At 34.9% G+C, this 20,451-nt stretch overlaps 1 protein-coding gene across 7 annotated transcripts in view; it reads right to left on the bottom strand.

Annotated features, from left to right (window-relative positions):
* Positions 1-4,121: 4,121 nt before the first annotated feature.
* The window catches only part of Nlgn1 (neuroligin 1), a 917,175-nt gene continuing 900,845 nt past the window's right edge, over positions 4,122-20,451 (bottom strand). For all 7 annotated transcript variants that reach the window (XM_045130106.1, XM_045130101.1, XM_045130108.1 and 4 more), the window contains 3 exons: positions 15,240-15,452; positions 10,914-11,703; positions 4,122-8,811 (listed from right to left, as the gene is read on the bottom strand). In XM_045130106.1, the coding sequence (XP_044986041.1) occupies positions 7,989-8,811; positions 10,914-11,703; positions 15,240-15,452 (1,826 nt within the window). In that variant the 3' untranslated portion in view covers positions 4,122-7,988. The remainder of the gene's footprint in view (positions 8,812-10,913; positions 11,704-15,239; positions 15,453-20,451) is intronic.

The raw sequence follows: 20,451 nt of genomic DNA, 5'->3' as shown, positions 1-20,451 counted from the left end.
ATGATGCCATGCAATAATTTAAATAAAAATATATAGATCTACAAAATACCTTATAATGTCTCTTTCACTGTGTGTGAAGAAGAAAAAGTCACTTGGTCATATGAGAACAAGGACTATGCTTCATTAACCTTGCTGTCACTAACAAGTGTTTCACCAAACAAAATATGTCCTTTTAAGAAATGAGTTAAGGTGGAAGTACATCAAATGTATTAGCAGATATGTGGAAGGTGGCCTCTCCTAGCTGGTAGAAGGAAGGTGTGATGCAGAATTGGAAACAAGTAGCAAATGGCCAGGGAATTTCAGCTCTTTTTCTCACTGTCATAGACGCTGTCCATTGCTTTTACTTTAGATGTTTGTCTTTAACGTGCTTCTACTTTTCATTATTTTGCTGATGAATTGGGCTTCAGCAGACTGAAGGAAGGTGATGTTTGTCAACCTACTAGATTTCATTACTCTGAGATTTAAGTGTCTAATGCTCTGAGTATGGGAAAATGTTATATGATTAAGGATGAGATGGAAGCAGAATGTGATTAGCAAGAGCACATGTGGAAGTCTTAATGAGTTTCAAAAGGGAGTCAGTCTCCACATGAATTATCAGTGTTCTGTGTCTACTGAAGCAGGTAACAACATCATAAATGAATTAAGACATATAAGTAATATCTATGCTGCATAAGCTGGTAATTGTGCTCCATTAGGCAGAGATAAACTCTACTTAAACATCTTGAATGATCAATTCTAGACATTAAACTTTCCAAGTACCGCAGTCTTAGGAATATACTTGGAAAATAGTGATTGAAATAGAGAAAAAAATGGCATTTTATATTGAGCTAAGAGTTTTTGAGCTAAAGAAAATAAGGATTCATTGAAGATAAAAGAACATCTTAAAATATTTGAAAGCATTTCAGGTTATAGAGACTTTATAACTGTTAAATGAAGAAATCTGTGCCCCACCCCAGTCATTGTGAAAAGGCTCATAGCCAAAAGGTGGGGCCAAGGCAGGTGATTAAAGGTCCAGTAAGAAGCTGGTGAGATGAACCTTAACCTGGACATTTTGTATGCTAAGATTTATCTTGGAAAAGCATAATATGGTTCCAGATGTGGCCATATTTATTATTGAGAAAGATCATCACCACCTAAGTTAATTGATTCGCTTAAGTAATCAAATTCAACTAATGTTACAGTGAACTCAACAAATACGTATTAAAGAAAATACAACTTTGAACACACCAAATGGAGAACATAGGGTTTAGTACAATTACTTGCTGCACTGGGAACCAGAGAATGATCTGAATCAGTCCAAATGATTGAGCTGATTCAAAACTTTGCAGTTAGTTGCATGTAAATGGGTAAATTCTAGTATTGAACCATATATCTAATATCTGATATGTTGACCTAGAGTGGGTGCCATTTCCCAAAATAATGAGTAATATTTGTCATTGATTGATGTTTGTTGGCTCCTCATTCACCTGAGAATGGAGGAGCCAACTCCCAAGACAATTATTAAATCATCTTTCAAGATGGTCTTCAGTACCTTTGAAGAGGCATAAATAGTAACAAGAGAGGTCATGGAAATAGAAGTGTCATAAACTGTTGAGAAGAACCCCCACTAATGCAGAAGAAGTCAGCTCTGAAATCAAAGGCCAGTATTTTCAGGGAACAGAGACGTATTTTATAAATAAGATACTCAAAGCACCTCTGCAGACTTGGCTTGGAGGAAGTACTTATAATAATATAATGTCACTGGAAAGCACTGCTTCTACATTGGCACACATAGGACTTTTTAGAACTGTGAGAGAAGAATTCCATAAAGCATCAGATAATGTAAAAAAAATCTAGTGGAAAATGTACTCCTATCAATAACATCAAATACTACAAAACATCAAAATACTTTTCTGGACAATTAAACTCTTGGCATGTGTTTTACATTGATTACTGGACACCATAGGCACATGTAATAACAGAGGTTTCCAAAATATCCAGCTCCTCTATCTCAATTGGAAGCGTTGATCTTTAAGCCACATCTACAGAGCAGGGTTATTCTGTAATGTCGTGTTTGTGTCCTGCTTTATTATCATGGTTTATGCAGACAAAATACATATATCTATGACTCATATAGCTTCACTTTTGAGATCAATACTGACTAAATAATTTAAAAAAATAGAATAAATCACATTATATTTTGTTTTGGCATGTCTCCAGTTGACACAACTTGAGATTTGTATTAAGCATTATGTATACTGTATCTACCTAGATGTGTTTATTCTCTAAGAATAGTCATTTTATAATTTTAATACTTTCCTATTTATAAATTAATAACATATCTATGTTTAAAAATACTAATTGGAGGAAACCATTACTAAATTAAAATTAAATAGACTTTTTTCTTTTTCCCTTATTTTTATGTTCCTTCCATTACCTATTTTCCCTATTTTTCTTTCTTCCTTTTTTTCTGACAGGCTGTGTTCAAGATCCCAACTTTTACTCTCAAATTGACCATTAAATGTCATTATTTCCTTCAAACCAGAAACATCAGCATATATATATATATACAATCCAAAGTATTGTAAAGGTATATTTATCTTAGAAATACTTCTGTGGGTGCCAAATGGAATAAATCATTAATGATTTAAAAATAAAACAACTTGGAAAATATTATGCCATCTATTTTTGACAATCAATACATTTTTAACAAAATCCAAATGACCCATGAGATACAATGGCCCCCCCCTTTTTTTTTTCAAAATGTGTCATATGTTTCCCATTGGCTATATGATAAGAGTACATAGAAAAGATGAATTGAAAAACTAAAACCTTTTTAATGTCTCTTCCCCTCTCTCTCTCTCTCTCTCTCTCTCTCTCTCTCTCTCTCTGTGTGTGTGTGTGTGTGTGTGTGTATATATGTGTATATATATATATACACACACACACACACACACACACATATATATATGTATATGTATATATATAAAGTTTGTAAATGACATTCAATGATCCTGGTTGAGATTATGGCACTTAATTTTTACAAATTCTTTGAAGCTTTAATGTTTATGGTGTATTCTATTATAAAACTAATATGCTTGGGCTTGACATTTTATAGAGGACTAAATATGTTCACATCCATACATACTTAGGAAGGTATAAAATGTCATTTTTAAGGATATGAATCTGAAAGGGCCATCAATCATGTATCCTACTAAACATTTTATATGTGTGTATATATTTATATATACATATATGATTAGAAAAATTAGATATGACTCTAATTTATGTTTGTTCCTAATAACTGCCAGATTCCAAAGTAAGTATACCACTTTAAAAAAGTTAAATATTGGGCTGGAGAAATTGCTTAGTGGTTAAGCACTTGCCTGTGAAGCCTATGGACCCTGGTTCAAGGCTCGGTTCCCCAGGTCCCACGTTAGCCAGAAGCACAAGGGGGCGCAAGCGTCTGGAGTTCATTTGCAGTGGCTGGAAGCCCTGGCGCGCCCATTCTCTCTCTCTCCCTCTGTCTGTCTATCTCTCTGTGTCTGTCACTCTCAAATAAATTTTTAAAAAAAAGTTAATTATCTCTTCTTAAATTCCATCAAATTATATACATAAATAATTATCATATTCCAAAATTTACCAGGTTTTTCCAAAGGGACATCTGAACCCATTTGATAACATATAAAATCAAATTAACTGCAAAAATCCAAATAAAATGTTATTAATAATGAACAACATAGTCATTCATGTCACTTTTTAAATCAAATTATCAGAATCTGTAAACTTAAAACACTGTATTTTGTAAAGAAATTTCCAGGAAGCAAAGGCATTTAATCTTTGCATGTTAGAATTCTAGTCTTTATTCTCCGTAACCCTAACAAACTGAGATAACCTCTGGCCTGATACAAGTCTAGAAAAGTGCCAACTTAACACCAAAGTGTCTACCAAATATTTCACAATAGTAGGAAACATGTAGTCTTGATAAAAATCTAAAGGTGTATGTTAACATATCACATGCCGGAGAGATATAAGGCATTGGAGACTTCCTTAGTTTATTGACAGAAAGCTAAAGTGATTGTTGTAACAGTAATTCTTGGCAAGATAATTAAATGAATGATAACAAAATCTCAGCAGGGAAGTGTCCATTAATGGAATTTATTTGGGAGCATGTTTTCACAAGTATAACCAAATTACCTCATTCTTCCTCACATTATAAAACAATAGTTTATAACGACTGATTACTGGAAGTGAAGGAAAAACACAATGGTTTGAGCCAATAACAGAGAAGCAAACAAAATTCCCAGCTAGCATCAGAAAACTGCCATTATGTTTGCCAGCTTCCTAGGAATTCTCTTCGTCATTTGGTCCTGTAAAACTATCTCAGTGAAACTCCCCAAAGAAAAGAATCCCAGTAATTTCTATGTACTAACTTCTTTAAAGCGGCACCATATTTGTCTTTCTTTGTGTCCTTTCTTGTTACTAATATTTGTCTCACTGAGAGTATACCAATAGGTAAAATCACTGTTATGATAAAGATATATATTACATAACAATTGATTTTTGACATTTTATTACATGGGCTTGAATATTTTTATTTATTGCTGTTTTCAAGTGACACAAATAAATAGGTCTTCATTAAAATGTTTTAGTCAACTTTAAAATTTGAAATAAATGAAATAATCTATATTCAGATTTTCTATGTTGAGCTGATAGTCTCCAAACTGTATATTTGTGAAGATGTAGCAAAGTATATTCCAAATTGAATGAATGCTAATGATGAAATTTATTAAATATTTGTAGTAAACTAGATTTTATTCACAGCCAACATGTTCAATAAAAAATTTCAAAATACCAAATCTGTCACTTATAATATTTTGAACCTCATAGGAAAAAAACATGAATATTTTGATAAATATTTGGCAAAAAAAAATCTTACATAGAAGCAAACCTATGTGATAAACCCTATTTTGACGTGATATGTGTAAAAATTCTAAGCCCCCTGCTTGGTTGTCATTTAAGCTCAGTCAAGAAAATTTGAACTAATAAATAGTACCAAAATATGCATTTTAGTACTTGCTTTGTTTCTAAAGGAAATTATCATCTAGATCAATACATTTTAAACACATTAGTTAAAATCGAGTAACAGTATTCAAAAATTTACTTCCATCTAAAAAAAATTGTTTAAGCTTTAAAAACAATTCTTAATTAAGAGTGGGACATAATTTTATATTCAAAAAGCTGGATCCGTAAGTATAAACTCATAGCAAGCAGCCATTCACAGACTTTACCACATGACTGGAGAACAGCAACAGTATTTGTTTGCTATATCTTTTACAGAAGTGATATTTCCTCAAGTTAGAGAAAAGAGCTGAGTTATTTCCCTAAATTAATATAAAGCCAAAGATATATTAGTGAAAGGTACATAGGTAGATAGAAGTAAAACCCTCAGTAAAACATCATGCCAAATAAAATAGTATTTACTCACACCTATTTTTTGTACAGGTCTTACCTTTTGTTTAATCAATATAAGAAAAGACAGTTTTATGATTAAGCAACATTTTTGATGCTATATAATTCTTTTTTGGCTTGCATTGTCAGTTCATGAAACATGACAATGTTAGTCAAGAACTGCAAGTGGACCTTTCTGGACTTTGAAGACTTTACCTATAATAGAGGTTTTATTAGAAATTATGGGCTAACATTTATACTTTGCTAATATGAAATAATTGAGAAAGCAGTTATAAGCAAATGAGTTCCTCAAATAGACTATTTTAATGTTATCTCAGTGTCTTGGAACTTTTAAATTATTTTAGAAGGATACCATTTTATCTATTATTTAGTGATAGTTTTATCACACTCATATGAGGAATAGAGATATTTTACTTCATGAAATATCTCACATTTGTTTCAAATAGACCTTATCCCTGGGGAGTCAGTATTGGAACCTATGTTTTTAAGTAAAAGTCACTGTGGCCACATATGTATAACACCATCACCTAAGGGGCTTCAAATATACAAAGCTAATAGTTTTCATGATTTGTTGGTTTCTAAATTCATAACTCCAAATTTCCAAGAGTTTCACCTTAGAAGAGACTTGCCTTTAATTATACATTAAGTTTTGTTATAGGAGTTGCATGTCTTCAAAAAAACAACTGGTCTAGAAAAAGAACGCTTTGAGACAGCCATGTTTCTCTCGTGTTTGTTTTTCAAAAAAAGACAAAACAGCAATAAACATTTTAGCTCTTTAATGAGCAAAGATCATGTCTCTTAGCACTTGACCAATAGTCATTATCCAGGTATCTTTATTTCACGCAATGACCAGTGACATGGCCGAGATGTACAAAGTTGTTTCCATCAAGTAGTATACAAGTGTTTTCTTTTGTATAATAAGCTTTCAATTCTTGAAAAAGAGTAACTGAAAAGAAAGGCTTCTGTTACTGCAGTTAGTTTGTCAGAGAAAGTTCTTTTCATTATCTTACAAACTATCAAAATTGCTAGTCATCTGAAAAAATGTAAAAAAAAATCACATAACTTTAGTCTAATAGAAATATAGTACAGGTAAGAGAGAAATTATTTATCAGGATGTGCTCTTTAAGTCCATCTCTTTTTTAATATAAATGTACATCTGATTACATATACAAACATTTGGAAAGGTCTGTGATATACTGATATTACTGGTAAACAACAGGGGGATGAAGACTTTCCTGTAAAAGACTGAAACCCTCCAGGTGTTAACTCTCCTAGGTTCTGTATTGACATCATACTCTATTGACATTGCATCAGTAAATTCTAGAGAGCCTCAGTGAAAAAGATAAGTGATGTGAAGGGGGACATAATTTCATAAGGGATTATTTGCAGTAAACATTTTGTCATGCAATGTGAATAAATCAATTAACTGAGATATGTAATCAGAGTCGTAATACTGGGGCATCCTCATATCATAAGACTATTGCAAGTAACTCTTTAATATACTTCACCTTACCAAAAAGAACAGAATAAGCAGTAACAAAAACCACATCAAATTATAGATCTGCTAACACATGTCTGATTTGAGTTGTATTTCTATAAATTATTCAGCTGGGATTGAAAAAAACATTAAAAATACAGGATTTTTTTTTCAGGGATTCATATCAGTGAGTATTCACTGCTATACCTATAGTTTCTCCAAAGACCTTTAACAATTCATACTCTCTATTATAGAAACTACTGTGAATTATTTTATTGTGATTACTTTTGCCCCTTAAAATCTTCATTAGGTTTTGCCAATTGATGGAGAAAGCTTCTAAGAAAAACTCCAATGGGATGAGAAGAATTTTAATTACGGCTTAATCAGTAGCACAGCCACCAAGCATATAAATTACCATGCACATCGTGCTAGAAATATCCAGTTTCCTTGATCCCAACACTTTATACCAACAGCACTTATGTGATAATGTTGTACCTGCCAGTCTTTAAACTTCTTTGTTTTACTGGCAAAATTCAGCATAAGCCTCTGCTAAGGCCATTAACAGCATTGGTGCTTTGTGTACTCATGTAAGTATGGTCTATTCTACACAATAAAACGGCTCCAAATAAAAACTGATGAAAATTATCTGACATTCCATTGGGGTGTCCCTTGTGCATATTCATGGTTGTTTGTGTTTTTTTTTTTTTTTTTCATGTTTCTGACAGAGTTCTTTCCTGTTGGGTGCTCCACATGCCTAATTCCATTATGTAACTTAAATCTTCAAAAAATTAATTCTTGAATGTGAATGAAAAAGTATCATTCAGAACAATTGCCTCAAGCAATCAGAATTTGTTTGTAAAGTTGATTTTTTTGTGTGTATATATATTTATATATATATATACAATTCATTTTTTTCAAAACCCCCAAAGTTCTTGATATGTTTATTCACATAATATTCCTCCTTATTTAAATAATGAGTCTTGTAGGTTGAAAGCCAAGGAATCTTCAGTAATCTTTTCCTGCAATCCGTCAATAAAAATAGTTTGTTTCTCTTATCTGGCTATACCCTGGTTGTTGAATGTGAATGGGGATGGGGATGAGGATGGGGCAGAGTACTATTCTGTCCTCCGGTAAATGTATTGAATGTGTGTAAGGGCTGAATCCCTGGTATCGTGTTGGGTATCATCGTAATGGTGTTGGGTGTCATTAAGGGGATATCATCAGGTGATCTTCTCATAGCTAGGGTGTAATCTGGGGGACAGGCGGTCCGAAGAACCACCTCGTGAGGATGGATGGACTCACATTCATGATCCAAGTCAGTGTGCTTCATTTGGAGGGACATGATCTCTTCTTCTTGGGCATGTGTCAGGTCGTTGGTGGTGGTGCGCTGAGGGCTGCATCTCCTGTGAACATCATGTCTCCTCTTATCCTTCTTGTAGTACAGAGCAGCAAAGGCCAAGATGTTCAGAAACAGCAGTGATGCTCCCACGGCAATGGTCACACTTAGCTCTGTGGAGTAGTCCCTCTGGTCCACTGAGAAAGGACTTGGTTGTTGTTTGGGATCATCCTGTTTGGCAGTGGGAAAAGCCGATGTGACCGGTATGGAATTTTTCCGTGTTGGTCTGAGAGTGATGTCTGTTGATGGCACTTTAGTTGTTGTAGAGGTATACTGAGAAATGTCATTGAGATTATGCAGATGAGGTACCAGCTCCAACCACAGATTCACCTTATTAGCTCTGTAATGCTCTTTAACTCGTGGTTTTAATCCAATATGGAGATAAAGTTGGTCTTTCTGGGAATATCTGGTCCATGCTACTTCTTCAAAGCGGTTGGGTTTGGTATGGATGAATTTCGTGTCTTGAGGGACTGGTTGATTTGGGTCACTAGAAAAGGGGGAAAAAATATGAGACTAGAATTACATGCTCTTTTCCTTAGTCAATAATTCTAGTACAATCTTCCCTCCCTCCCTCTCCCTCTCTCTCTTCTCTCTCTAACTCTTGTATATTAGTTATCTTTTTCCTCATTTTCTTAGTGGGCACTGACCTGTGACTCCCAGTACCAGCATGGGGCTATCATCCACAATGAGCTTTTGATCACAGAAACCTACAAGGTTTCCTAAAAGAATGACAGATTTTGTCAGAGTACTCGATGACCCACCAAAGGTTAGTGGTAAGACGCTCAAGACACCATATGCCGCTGACACTTAAAATGGAATGGCATTCCTGAAAGCCATGAGAAAGTCAGTCCCCAGATAGTCAGCATGTCTAGTGCCAGAAGGTGCTACATGGGCAACTGGGGGAAATGACCAATATCTGTCCAAGCAACTTATGGTCTAACCTACTTAGCAGCAAATAACCTGTTGTGATGCCCATACAAGTGCAATAGTGGCACACAGCCATGGTGGGGACCCAACTGCTCTTGATTTGGCTAACTGATCCCCTCAGTGGTAAGGGACTTATAGCTGGAGCTGGGAAACAAGTCAGAACCATATCCAAACATAAGCCCACTCTCCAATATCAAGCTACCATCAATCATGGACTACAAGAGGGCCTACACCTATTAAATTCTCAATAAAAAAGTAAGGGTTATCTCATTTGTCCTGGTGCTAACTTACTCTCCGTTGGAGAATCTGCTTCTCTTTTTCAGATAGATGCAGATCGTAAGGAGAGAGCCACCCCATCATACCTCAAAAGGGCCCTGGCTGAAACTAAGGAAAATTGTCGAAACAAGCAAGGGTGCTGTTTTCCTGATGAACTGGATACCAGCACACGGGGGAAGGATACCGACACAGAGAAAAATCAACTCCTACCAAATCAGAGAGCCAGAGCCTCAGAGGCCCCCATCACCTCATCACTGAAGCAGACCAAAAATGAAACCAACATGGCTCAGGGAAAACTTGCAGAAGAGGGGCAGAAAGAATGTCAGAGCTACATGTTGGGTCATGATATGCAGAGACATTTATCATACCAATAACTGTGGGCTAGCTCCACATTGCACAACCCATATACCTCAACAAGGAGGGGCCAATGGGGAGGGGGTAGGTCACAGATGAGCCTAATAATGGTACCAAACTGCCTGCATCTGCTGAATACAAAACTAATAAAATAAATAAATAAATAAAATAATAATAATTCTAGTACAGTGTCTAATGAAATGGTACCTCAGCAGTTGTTGTTGATTATGACATCAGCTTGGCTCAATCTATAAATTTAAGTTTTGACTGGCAAACTTTCAACTGGGTAATAATCTAAGGATTGTAAATTATATATTCTTATTCTTAGCATATTTAAAGATGGGATATCATCTACTCTATGAAACCTTGCATTTTAAATTTTAAAATGATTTCCATTACCACATAGATACTATTTTTTCCCAGAGTCAATTTAACAGGTGTGACATGGTAGGGTGGACTCAAGATGCAGAACTACCACCTGAAAGTGTGAGACCTCAAGGTGTGACCTACCCAGCATGAGTGTCTGCTTGAACTGCTCAGTTCCTCCAGTACCTTATGCATATAACAGGACTAATGGTATCTGAGTTGCCTATCTCAAAAGTGGTTGGAAGTATCAAAGAACATGCAGCATCATGAAGTGGAAACCAATATGAAATATATTTCACTTCCAGAAAGCATTCATTGTAAGTTCTATGTAATTCAGAAACCAAAATAATGCTTATTTATTGAGCAATGAGATTGGGACATACACGTTCCTTAATAAAATTGTAAAATGCAAGATCATTATAATATAGAATTAGTAAATGTAGAATTACTCTTCTTTTTACTTATCTATTATATTGAGCTATTAATAGAGTATAGTGTTAGAGCAACTGCTCTACCATGTTCAAAACTCTGGGTTCAATGCATTACCAAAAAACAAACAAGTAAACAAAATATTATTAATCCATTTTGCACATATATGTATTTTTTGTTTTAGAAAATCTAGTTTTTAACTGAAATCATAGTGAAGTTCATTTCTTAGGTACGTACCCAGTTTTAGCAAAATTTGTCCAGTATGTCATTACGACTGCACTTAACATGACATCATTTTTTGAGAAATTGCAAGGAAATAACTCTGTAGGGCCAATCATTGGAATTCCCAGCACGTAGGGAACCTCATCTCCATGAGCTGCATCAGCCCAAGCTGGAACCTGATCCGTTTGGCAATGGTGGTAAAAGGCATAGAAGTATGTTGGAGAGCCAAAGTTTGAGTGAAGGTCTGCTGTGGCCACAGCTGGTGCCACCCACTGATGGTCTGTAAACAAAGCCAGCAATGTCTTCCTTCTAGTTTCAGGATTATGGCGGTCAGCCCAGTCGGTATACATGAACTTAATGGTTTCTCTCAAAACATCTTTACCTTCAGGATATCCATATAAATTATCAACAAAATTGGAGACAGCAAAGTCAAAATCACTAGCTGATATACCATCATCACTATCTACAATATTTTCAACAAATTTTAACCCTTCCCCCTGGTTAACTCCTAGCATGATATCATAGTTGAGAAACTCTCCTTGCTCCATCAGTATTTGCGGGTCATCTGGGATGACATCACCATCAATCACCGGTCCAAAGGCTATGTGGTATCGAGCTGGTTGAATATCTTGGTCAACAAGTTCTTTGTAAGGCTTCTTCTGGAGGCATTCCACTAACTCTACTGTATCTGAAACATTGCAGCCAACTTTGGTGGCCAACATTCTAGCATATTTTGCAGGCTGGAAACTAACAGCCCAGCTGGAAAGGGCTGTTCCACTTTGAGCTATTGCTCGTTGAAAAAGACCTATGGGAAAATTAATAAAGAATTTCAGATGATCTTTGAAGAGCATGTGAACAAACAGTAACATCTGATATTTTAGACATATAAACCCAACAACATCTCAAGAAAGAGACATTTTCTTTTCTTTTCTTTTCTTTTCTTTTCTTTTCTTTTCTTTTCTTTTCTTTTCTTTTCTTTTCTTTTCTTTTCTTTCTTTCCTTTTCTTTTTGTCTAACAGGAGGCATACAAAATTATCCCCAGGGTAGAGTAAATCGGAGAGGAAAGTGTCAGTTTTTATAAATTCAGTGCCACTTGCTTTAAGGATCAGTGGTATAAGTTTTGTAGAGGCTCCAAGTGGCACTAAGAAGTGGAAGAAAACCTTGGAAGTACTAGTGTTAAAAATGCCAGAATACGGGCTGGAGAGATGGCTTAGCAATTAAGTGCTTGCCTGTGCAGCCTAAGAACCCTGGTTAGAGGCTCAATTCCCCAGGACCCAAATTATCCAGATGCACAAGGGGGTGCATGCATCTGGAGTTTGTTTGTAGTGGCTGGAGGCCCTGGCGTGCCCATTCTCTCTCTCTATGCCTGTCGCTCTCAAATAAAAAAAATAAAAATAAAAAATATATTTAAAAAATTCCAGAATACTATATTTAACAAACAGGTAAACAGATGTTTATTAACACTAACCACAAGGAGCCACTTCACTCTGCCTTGACACCCAACTAGACTCTGGATCATCTATTTTCATTAATTCTCTCAATTTGTCTGCATCTGTCTTTGTTTAAAATGATTAGGTATGTTTGCTTTAACTGTATTTTATTTGCAAAAGAATTGTTGCGTTCTCATGCAACTAGTATTTCTGAGATTCGTTAATACCCTGGGGACTGCCCTAAAGTTACACAAAACAGAATATCACTGTAGACTTATTTATTCCAGATCTTTATGTCAGGTATACTAAATGTACTATGATTAATATTCATGTTTCAGATGAAGGTATAGCATTCAAAGTGTCTTCACTAGGTTCAAGGAAAAACTATAAATAGGAGGAATTAGCAAGGCATGATTTAACTTTTTCTCACTATTGGTTGTACACTGTTGTATTTCATTACAATATGCAGAATACATGGTTTGGTGCTTGTTATTTAATTGCATTTAGAAGTTGTAAATTATATCCTTATATTCAGTTGGGTAACAGCTGCATGACATTCAAGTTTACAAAGGCATTTTACTGATTAGAATTCTTGTTTAAAAGATAAATTATTTTATGTTAAAGTTTACCTTTGGTATAAACCTCCAGATGTATCTATGTGTTCAGTTATTTTTAAACATGTTCAATTATTCATATGTGTTAATGAGAAAAGAATTATTTTTCTCAAAGGTTCTAATATAATGATTGAATTGGAAGTAAAGCTTCATTCTTCTCCAAACATGCATGTATATTAAAATTTCTGTAATGTCTGGATAATTCTAAAAATACTCAGAGGGAAATTGCTCTGGATTTCTGATATCTGCATTATTGTGTTTTTAATTTGGTAACACGGAATGTACCAGAGCTAATTATACCAACTCTGACAACTTAACAATTGCATGAGTTGTTTGTCACCAATTGGACAGAGAGATATTTTACTAATTCAAAATTTTTTGGCTAAAACAAACTGGTAGTATTAAAATAATAGTTTTTTTTTTCCTCTTTTCAGGAAGATCCTGAAATTAAATATACCAAACATAAAAGCTTTATTGAAAACACATGCCATGTTACATATTTTCTGAAAAATTCCAGTGAGATGGTGTAGGAAAGTCATTTGTCACAAGTGAAAGTGCTTGTCAAGCATATGTAAGGTGTGGTTGACACATACTAATTGTGGATGTGAGCAGGCCATGACCTACTGTAGGGGTTGCAACTCATTTTGGAAAAGGGTTTGAGACTAGATCAAATATAAGTTCCTATCTTTGGCCCAATACTTAGTTACTTGAAGTGTATGTTACATTTTTTGTTGTCTGTAAAAAGACTTCCCATTGTTTATTATATTGTCAATTGATGAATGTGCAGATAAAGTGACTTTCAGCTTTATACAATATGACTTTGACACTGGTTGAAATTGGCTCTGGTTCCCAGGTTTGATCAAATGACCCTAAGGATTCCACAAAGGTTGCTTAGTGATAGCTTACCTAAATATTAGCACTCATAGAGTGGTAAGGGCAGAAGAAGCTATTTTCATTAATTAAAAAATCCTAGACTTTAGCTTAAAAATAAACCATTTCTTTATAGACCAAAAAGGCTCTGTGCAAATTAAAATGTTCACCCATGCATCATTGTGTACCTTGAATCACAAGCCTAAGGGTATAATGAGATTCTTTGTAAACTATGTTAATAAATTCAGTCTATAATAAAACATGGTACCCTAAATATATACATTTATTGTTGTCTGAGTGGCTAGCTATTCTCTTGGAATTCCAAATGTGTCTTTGTCTAATAGAACAGATATTGCATCTTTGATAACAAAAATCAATATTCTCAATATGGCACTCATTCTGCCATAGAACTTGGTCTTACAACTTAAAATTCTTAATGAGTTCCACTTGGTAGTTTATATTTAACTTCTTCATATATATAAAATTGCAAGAGGGAAGGAGAAAATTCAAGATGTCTATGTTAAAGCATCTTGTGTATCTCCCTCTCTATGGCATATAAATAAGGCAGAGAAACAATTTGCCTCCCAGGACTTCTTCAATGAAGCCCTTCTGTTCTTGTGAGTTAGTAATGCAGTTAGAATGTGGGACTGAACACATGGTAAGATAGAGTCCATGAAGGACACACAGTGTGATGAGCCTGGGCAGTCTCCTTGGGAAAAGGTTGTCAAAGCCAGAAAAACGAAAATAAGAAAAAAAAAATCATGTATTAAAGCAGACTCAGTGTTCCATGCTGCTTTGCTGACTTTTAGGAAGAAAATGACTTTTTGAGTTGGAAATAGAAAAAGCACAAAATCAAATGTGTTTCTGGACAATAAAAAAGCTCTATTGATGACCTCAATGCTTTGACAATTTTGGATCTTGCATGCAAAATAATCAAATATCTAGTATCGTCTTCAACAGTAAGTGAAATCAAATGTTTCTTGACAAACTACATTTTGACTGCCTCATTAGTTTCGTAGAAATAAGGGCTTAAAATCTCTACTGTCTTGAAAACAGATTGTATTCAATCCCCATGTTTTAAAAAAAATGTTGATTTTGATTACTGAATAAGCAGAGAGGACAGAACTGAGTGTCTTTGCCTGATTTCTCCCCCAAATCACCCTTTGATGGAAAGAAAAAAATATAATGCTAAGTATTCTGAAGTGTGCTTGAAAGGGCACCCTTACCAAGCTCCACAGGAGACAGAGAAATGAATCCAACGGAAATTTAAACATGCAAGGAAACACTGAAGAAACAATTTTTAAACAGTTCTTGAGTTCGACTTCACAGTTTGAACAGAGATATATATATATACAGAGCATCACATACAACTGATGGTGGTGGCATGCAGACACCAAAATTGTCAAAATTTGCAACCTGCATAATACCTTTGGTTGAATTGCTCCAACGGTTACCTTCAGAATAATGGGATAAAGTCAGCAGATTGACACACGAACCCCCTGCGCCTGATCCAAAAACAGTGATTCTCAGGGGGTCACCACCAAAGAATCCAATGTTCTCACTAGTCCATCTTAAAGCCTGTATGAGATCAAGAAGCCCATAGTTTCCTTTCGCAGCCTGGTCCCCTGTACTCAAGAAGCCTGAAAAACAGAAGCAAACAAACAAACAAAAAAATCCTTCAGGATGCTTATTTAAGATGACATAAATTTAACATATATCAATTTAAATGTTAATAAGAGCTGCATTGATGAACATAAGAGACATACAAGTGCTTTAATAAAATGCATTTTCTTCCACTAAAAATCCCGAATCTTAGGAAAGGGTAATGACTGAAACCCAAAAACTACTGTTTGCCTTCCATAAATGTTCCCAAGTTATGTAGGTAATAGTTCACCAAAGGTAACGGAAACATCCTAGTATATACTAAGAGCTATGTTCTAGCGGCCACATCCGTTGATAGAAATATGTGGGAAGTGTTATGGATCCTATGCAGATATGTGCTTTGAATAAAAAGCCAGGTCAGTGATCAAGTTGTTGCAGCCTAACCTGGTTGAAAGTAAGCATACATGTTGTACTGTGTTTGGATAGATGTTGATAAGGAGTATTTTCCTGTCTCCTGAGAGAAAGGCTTTAGCAATTTCATGAAGGTGTATACTCTTTAATACATGTCTGTACATTCGTTTACTTATTTATGAGAAAGAGAGGCAGAGAGAGAGAGCAAGTGAGTGTGAGGAAATGGGTGTGACTAGGCCTCCAGCCTAACTCAAGAAACATGCACTACTTTGTGCATCTGACTTTATATGAGTATTGGGGAATCAAGAAACCTGTGTCCTTAGGCTTTATAGGCAAGCACTATAACCACTAAATCATCTCTTCAGCCCTAATTTTTTTTTTTAATCAGAAAAGGAATAGCTATGCTGGAACTAATGTGGGACTACAATCTAGAATATGTGAAATGTCAGGCAGAATAGATTTGTTCAATTCCTAAACAGTATAGAAATATAAAAAGCCTTGAAAAACTCACACACTACTTCTGGAATGTTCTGTAAGTTGGTGAGTAGAATAATTAGGAGAATTGAGTAAATGTTAACTAATAGACATAGTTGAGGCAGGGTACAAAGTTGGAAAAGACTTGAAGTGACAGATGTCAATAACAATAGAGAAAGGAAATGCATAGGTCTTTGCATGGTAGGGTACACTAAAGATCCTTAGAATGAGGAGGCAGAGGAAGATTACTGTGATTTTCAAAATATTTTATATATATACTTGAGAGGGAGAGAGAGATAATGGGCACACCAAGGCCTCTAGCCATGGCAAATGAACTCCATCTTGTATATGTGGATTTATGTTGGTACTGGGGAATCAAACCCAAGCCTTAGGCTTTGTGGCAAGTGCCTTAACTGCTGAGCCATCTCTCCACTCCAAATACTATGTTGTTAAAGCCTACGTGGTATATGGAACACAGGCTATCCAAGGCTATGTCGTAAGGTTTTATATCAAAACAAAACAATAATAAAAAAAAAGAATACTTGAAATGAGAGATGAGTGATTTTCTTGCAGTTGGAAGTTGTAAACAGGGGTGAGTCAATATCATTTTAGTAGTGCTTTGAGCATATTCCATTTTTGCTAACTTTGTACTGTTTATAGTGATTTGATTTAAGATATAAGTTTATTTTTTTATATAAAGAGGTAGGTAGTCAATTGTATTAATGAAAAATAGATCATGAGCATAGTACCTAACTGTTGAGTAAATGAATCTCTAATCAAAACAAATATATGAACCAGGATTTCTTTAGAATCACAGAAAGGAAAGATTAAGACAGAGCCCTATGAATAATTCTTAAATCTGTGAAGAAATGAAACTTGGTTAGAAATTTTTGTACTAAGGGTTCAAAACTTTGCAAGCACAGAAGTTCACGCTGATGCTAGGCATGGTGGTAGCACACCTGTAACCTAGCACTTCGGAGACTGGGACAGAAAGAAAACAATTTTGAATACAGAATAGCTTGCATAATCAGGTACTGTCTCAACAGCAAGGAAAACATACAATTCTTATTTTGTATTGTCTAAACACATCACACTGAAAATATTAATTGTCCTTCACTTGGGGTTAAATGTTACAAATTACTGTGAATGAATCTTTTTTGACATACCCATTACTTTTTATTGAATTCACATGATAACTTGAGGAAATTTTCATAATACCATCTTAAAAGCATTGTCATATAGTCGATTAGAGTATAATAAAATGCAAAACAAAAGCATTGCAGGGCACTTTTTAAACTTTATTTGCTTTGTGTGAACTTTGGTATGAAAGAGGGTCATTAGATTAAATTTGTGAATGATTCTGTTGACAAATGTTTTGACTTACAAAGATAGACTAAGGGTATGAACTTTGAAAACATGGTACGATTACCATTAACCTGTTAGAAAAAAGTTCTGTCAGGTTAAAGCAAGAGTGTATCTGTGTGTATTTGTGGTGAATGTGTGCATTATAGGTGAGTGCCTATGTATCCAAGAGAGAGAATTAATAAGAAGACAAGACTGCAATAGTACAAGTAGTTTATTATCAGTAATTCTATGGCAAAAATATGCTTAGGTAGAGCAAATGACCTTTGAATATAGCTTACACCACTTGATGCAAAACAAGAACTTATATTTAATCTCTCTGGAAATAATATTCAAACTCTAATTAGATGCAAATTAATCTTTACATTTATACATAAATGACTCAACAAATTAGTTGTTACTGATGTGTAGTATGTAGAGAACCATAGCAATGAGCAAGTATACTCTACATTCACCAAATAGTAGCTCCACTAAAATTCCAGTTTTAGCTGTGTTATTTGACCACCTTAATTGACAGGTCACTTAAAATTTGTATTTATAAAACAATACCCTAAAACCATATAAAGTCTGTGATGAATTATTTATCCGTTATCCAAAGCAAAATCATTTAAAGAAAATAACTTGAGTTCCAAAACAGTATTATTAAATTATAGCAGTCAAGTTGGAGCAAAATATCAGATGTGAGCAAAGTCCTAGCCTTCAAATGTCCAGGGTTTCATTGCCAAGCTCAACTTACACCATTCAGTGCTGAATTTCTGTACTCTATGTTCTATTTCATGTGTGCTATAGTGTGGGTGCACACGTATATGTATGTGTATCTGTCATCTGTCATTTATCAATCCATCAATCTTTCTAGACATTTGATACACCAACAACTTATCTACTATTTTATAAATTATCTATCGTCTAGCTAAATCTACATCCATTAATATGTTGATTGATCAGTTTATCTCTCCATTCTAGCTAATGCTTCTGAAAACAAAGGATTACTAGTGTGAGTTTAGAGAGACAGTGTTAGAAGACAAATGGATGTTGTCATTATCACTAGTGAATCATTATCACTAGTCAGATCATATTTTTCACTCTTGGTAGAATGGTACATACTTAAATTACCTCTGAATATTAATGCTCCATTATTACATCATCCCATGGCCCAGTAAAGGACACAAAATATGGAACATTAAACAAATCGCTGCCTCAAATGAGGCAGTTTGTTAATTACCCAAGTGATATGCATTAATAGCATTCTTTATTTCTTGTTATCCAGTGATATATCCACTTTTTAAATCATTAACAGCTGTATCCTCAACAGCAAAATAGCTTCAGTCCACTCTAGATAAAATTTTACATTGAAATGCTCAACTACATTAGCCAGGGGAAGACTCAATGTTATAGAAATTCTAAAGTATGGCTTAACCTTTATGATTAATTTGGAAAAGAAAACTGTTCCTTTGGTGTCACTCAGACCACTCTTAATACAAAGACACTAAATGTATCTACCCTTCCTTGTGAGCTTCTAGATCATGTTACTAATTTATGTCTTCACACCCTAACACATTCTTATTTTTGTAAGATATAACACTAACTTCTACAAAAATAAACTTTATTCCTTCTTTCAGAAGGAAGCAGTAGAGTTTTCCCTAAACAAACAAACAAACACAAAAAAATGTAGCCTGTTAATTTACTTGACCAATGCATGTTCAGTCTTTACAAAAGGAATTTATTGGCTTTTAAACTTATAATCTTGAATCTCTCCAAGATCATAGTGACATGACAATTAAAGTGCAAAAATTTTTCAAGGTAGGGTTTCTCTTCTTTAGGGTGGCAGCTAGATTTGAGTACCTTTGGTTGTAGTGGGGGATTTCTGGAATAATTAATAGTAATAAAATCATTGTTTTTATTTAAAAAATATTTTATTTTTATTTATTTGAGAGAGAAATAGGCAAGGGGGAGCAAATGGGTGCACCAGGGCCATCGGCCACTGTAAGCAAACTCCAGATATGTGAGCTCCCTGTGAATCTGGCTTATGTGGGTCCTGGGAATCAAACCTGGATCCTTTGGCTTTGCAAGCAAACACCTTAACTGTTAAGCCATCTCTTTAGCCCTGCAATTATTATTTATTTATTTATTAATTATTATTATTATTACTATTTTGGTTTTTCGAGGTAGGGTCTCACTCTGTTCCAGGATGATCTGGAATTAACTATGTAGTTTCAGAGTGGCCTCAAACTCTTGGTGATCCTCCTACCTCTGCTTCCCAAGTGCTGGGATTAAAGGCGTGTGCCTCCACACCCAGCTAGAATTTTTAAATCAACATTATATAGTTCAGGCACCTGTGAAGCCTAAGTACTCAGGTTCAACTTGCTAGTACCCACATAAGCCAGATTCACAAGGAGGCACATGTGTCTTGAGTTCCTTTGTAGTGGCTGGAGGTCCTGGCATGCCCTTTCTCTCACACATACACATACTCTCACCAATGAATAAATAAATAAGAAGATTAAAAGTAATTTAAAGGAAATTCTCACTGTTTTTTAATGCTGTTGCCTGTATAAAGAATGACCATGGTTGTATCTTTGAGTTGGAGTGAGAAATACTTCAAAACGGAGACCCTACAGACCAGTGAAGAGTCAACCTTGCACACAGGAGATACTGAACGTTAGTGGACCATGGGAATATGGATCATAAAAATCAAGAAGGATTTGCAATCTTGAACATGAGAGAAATTAAAACTATAGTATTAAAAAATCAGTATCCAGGCGGTGGTGATGACTCAGTGGTTAAAGGAAGGCC

This window comes from Jaculus jaculus, chromosome 11 (assembly GCF_020740685.1).
Source record: "Jaculus jaculus isolate mJacJac1 chromosome 11, mJacJac1.mat.Y.cur, whole genome shotgun sequence".
Taxonomy (NCBI): domain Eukaryota; kingdom Metazoa; phylum Chordata; class Mammalia; order Rodentia; family Dipodidae; genus Jaculus; species Jaculus jaculus.
Note: the sequence above shows the minus strand (reverse complement) of the source record. Positions and strands in the feature narration are given on the sequence as shown.